At 42.4% G+C, this 1539-nt stretch overlaps 1 protein-coding gene across 1 annotated transcript; it reads right to left on the bottom strand.

The window, feature by feature from the left end:
- Positions 1–259: 259 nt before the first annotated feature.
- Positions 260–1201, bottom strand: LOC142660030 (olfactory receptor 2F1-like). Its single transcript, XM_075836681.1, has one exon. It carries the CDS (start codon positions 1199–1201, stop codon positions 260–262), a length of 942 nt encoding a protein of 313 aa, XP_075692796.1.
- Positions 1202–1539: the final 338 nt, after the last annotated feature.

Here is a 1539-nt window from a genome sequence, read left to right as displayed (position 1 = left end):
AGGCCTAAGTATGGAATAAATCTTGCGTACTGCAAAAAAAACATAGGGTGTTGCACTTTGTCTCCTTTTTTTTATTGGAGTCATAGGATTTACCCTGCCTGGAGCTTGAACATCGGGATACCGAGCTCCGTGGCACTACAAGGACCAGAACAACTGCACACACCTTCTCTGTATTGGATATTGTAGGGGTGGTGGAAAGTCCAGAATCTGTATACAGCAGGGTTCACGTGATAAAGAGAAGGGCAAAATGACCACAAGATCATAGCAATACTTTATTATTCCTCTTCATCAGGCGCTTGAAGGCCATTTTTACATCTTTGTTTTTCAGGCTGTAAATTAAAGGATTTAACATGGGTGTTAATGCGGTATAAAACAGCGTAAAGAACTTGTCCGACTCTAGAGTGACCGATGAGGTAGGTCTCATGTAGACGCAGAATATCGTCACATAAAGAAGGGAAACTACGGTGATATGAGAAAAACATGTATAGAAGGTTTTACGTCTGCCAGTGCTGGAGTGGATCCGGAGAATGTTCCTGATGATGAAGACGTAAGAAGTAAGAGTGAGTGTGAACGGCAAGAAGCCAAGAAAGATCGACTGCACGTAAATTAAGTGTTCCATGTTGGAGGTCCGGTAGCAGAACAGCTTCATGATGACCAGAAGATCACAGAAGAAGTGGTTGATTTCGTTAGAATGAAAGCAGTGGATGTCATAGGTAACGCATACTACAGGAACGGCTTCAAGAAGACCAAGGACCCAAGAAACTGAGGCTAAGACAGAACAAACTTTACCATTCATGATCGTAATGTAACGTAGAGGGTTACAAATCGCAACATATCGATCATAACTCATAGCAGTCAAGAGCACAAACTCACAGCAGAGGAGAGCTACGTAAAAAAACATCTGTGCAATACAGGCTGAGGACGAAACACTCTTATCCCCAGATACGTACGTGATCAGTGTCTTATGCATTGTGACTGTGCTGTAAGAAATGTCCATGATGGAAAGGTGGGACAAGAAGTGATACATTGGCGTCTGCAATTGGCGGTCATTCAAGATTAGAAATAAAATTGCTGAATTTCCACTAAGAATAATGAGATAAATAACCAAAACCAAGAGGAAGATGGGAGTCTGCAGCTGAGGCAAGTCACTAATACCTTTCATGATGAAAAATTTTACCCAAGTTTGGTTCTGGTCTTCCATCTTATGGCCTGCTGATAAAATTAGAGGCAATACAAAAATGAGTGCCCATCAACACCCTACAAATACAGTAACAACAAATCCTAAAAGAACAGAGTGTGGTGAACGCGTGAATATCTCACACTTCTAGGTTTGTTCGACTAGACCTTCAGGACATTCCAAAAAGGGTAGCGATGTATAGCCATGTTTCACCAGGCAGTGAGAAGTCTAAAGGGGGTTTTACACTGGGCGATTATCAGGCAGACAAGCCTTCATATAACGCTTGTTGCCGATAATCGCCCTGTGTAAAAAGGGGAGCGATCAGCAGATGAACGAGCAAACTCGATCATCTGCTGGTCGTA

This window comes from Rhinoderma darwinii, chromosome 8, assembly GCF_050947455.1.
Source record: "Rhinoderma darwinii isolate aRhiDar2 chromosome 8, aRhiDar2.hap1, whole genome shotgun sequence".
Classification (NCBI taxonomy): domain Eukaryota; kingdom Metazoa; phylum Chordata; class Amphibia; order Anura; family Rhinodermatidae; genus Rhinoderma; species Rhinoderma darwinii.
Note: the sequence above shows the minus strand (reverse complement) of the source record. Positions and strands in the feature narration are given on the sequence as shown.

Bases quoted from the DNA above. Each gene is read 5' to 3' on its own strand.
- LOC142660030 (XM_075836681.1), bottom strand. From the start codon at position 1,201: ATGGAAGACCAGAACCAAACTTGGGTAAAATTTTTCATCATGAAAGGT.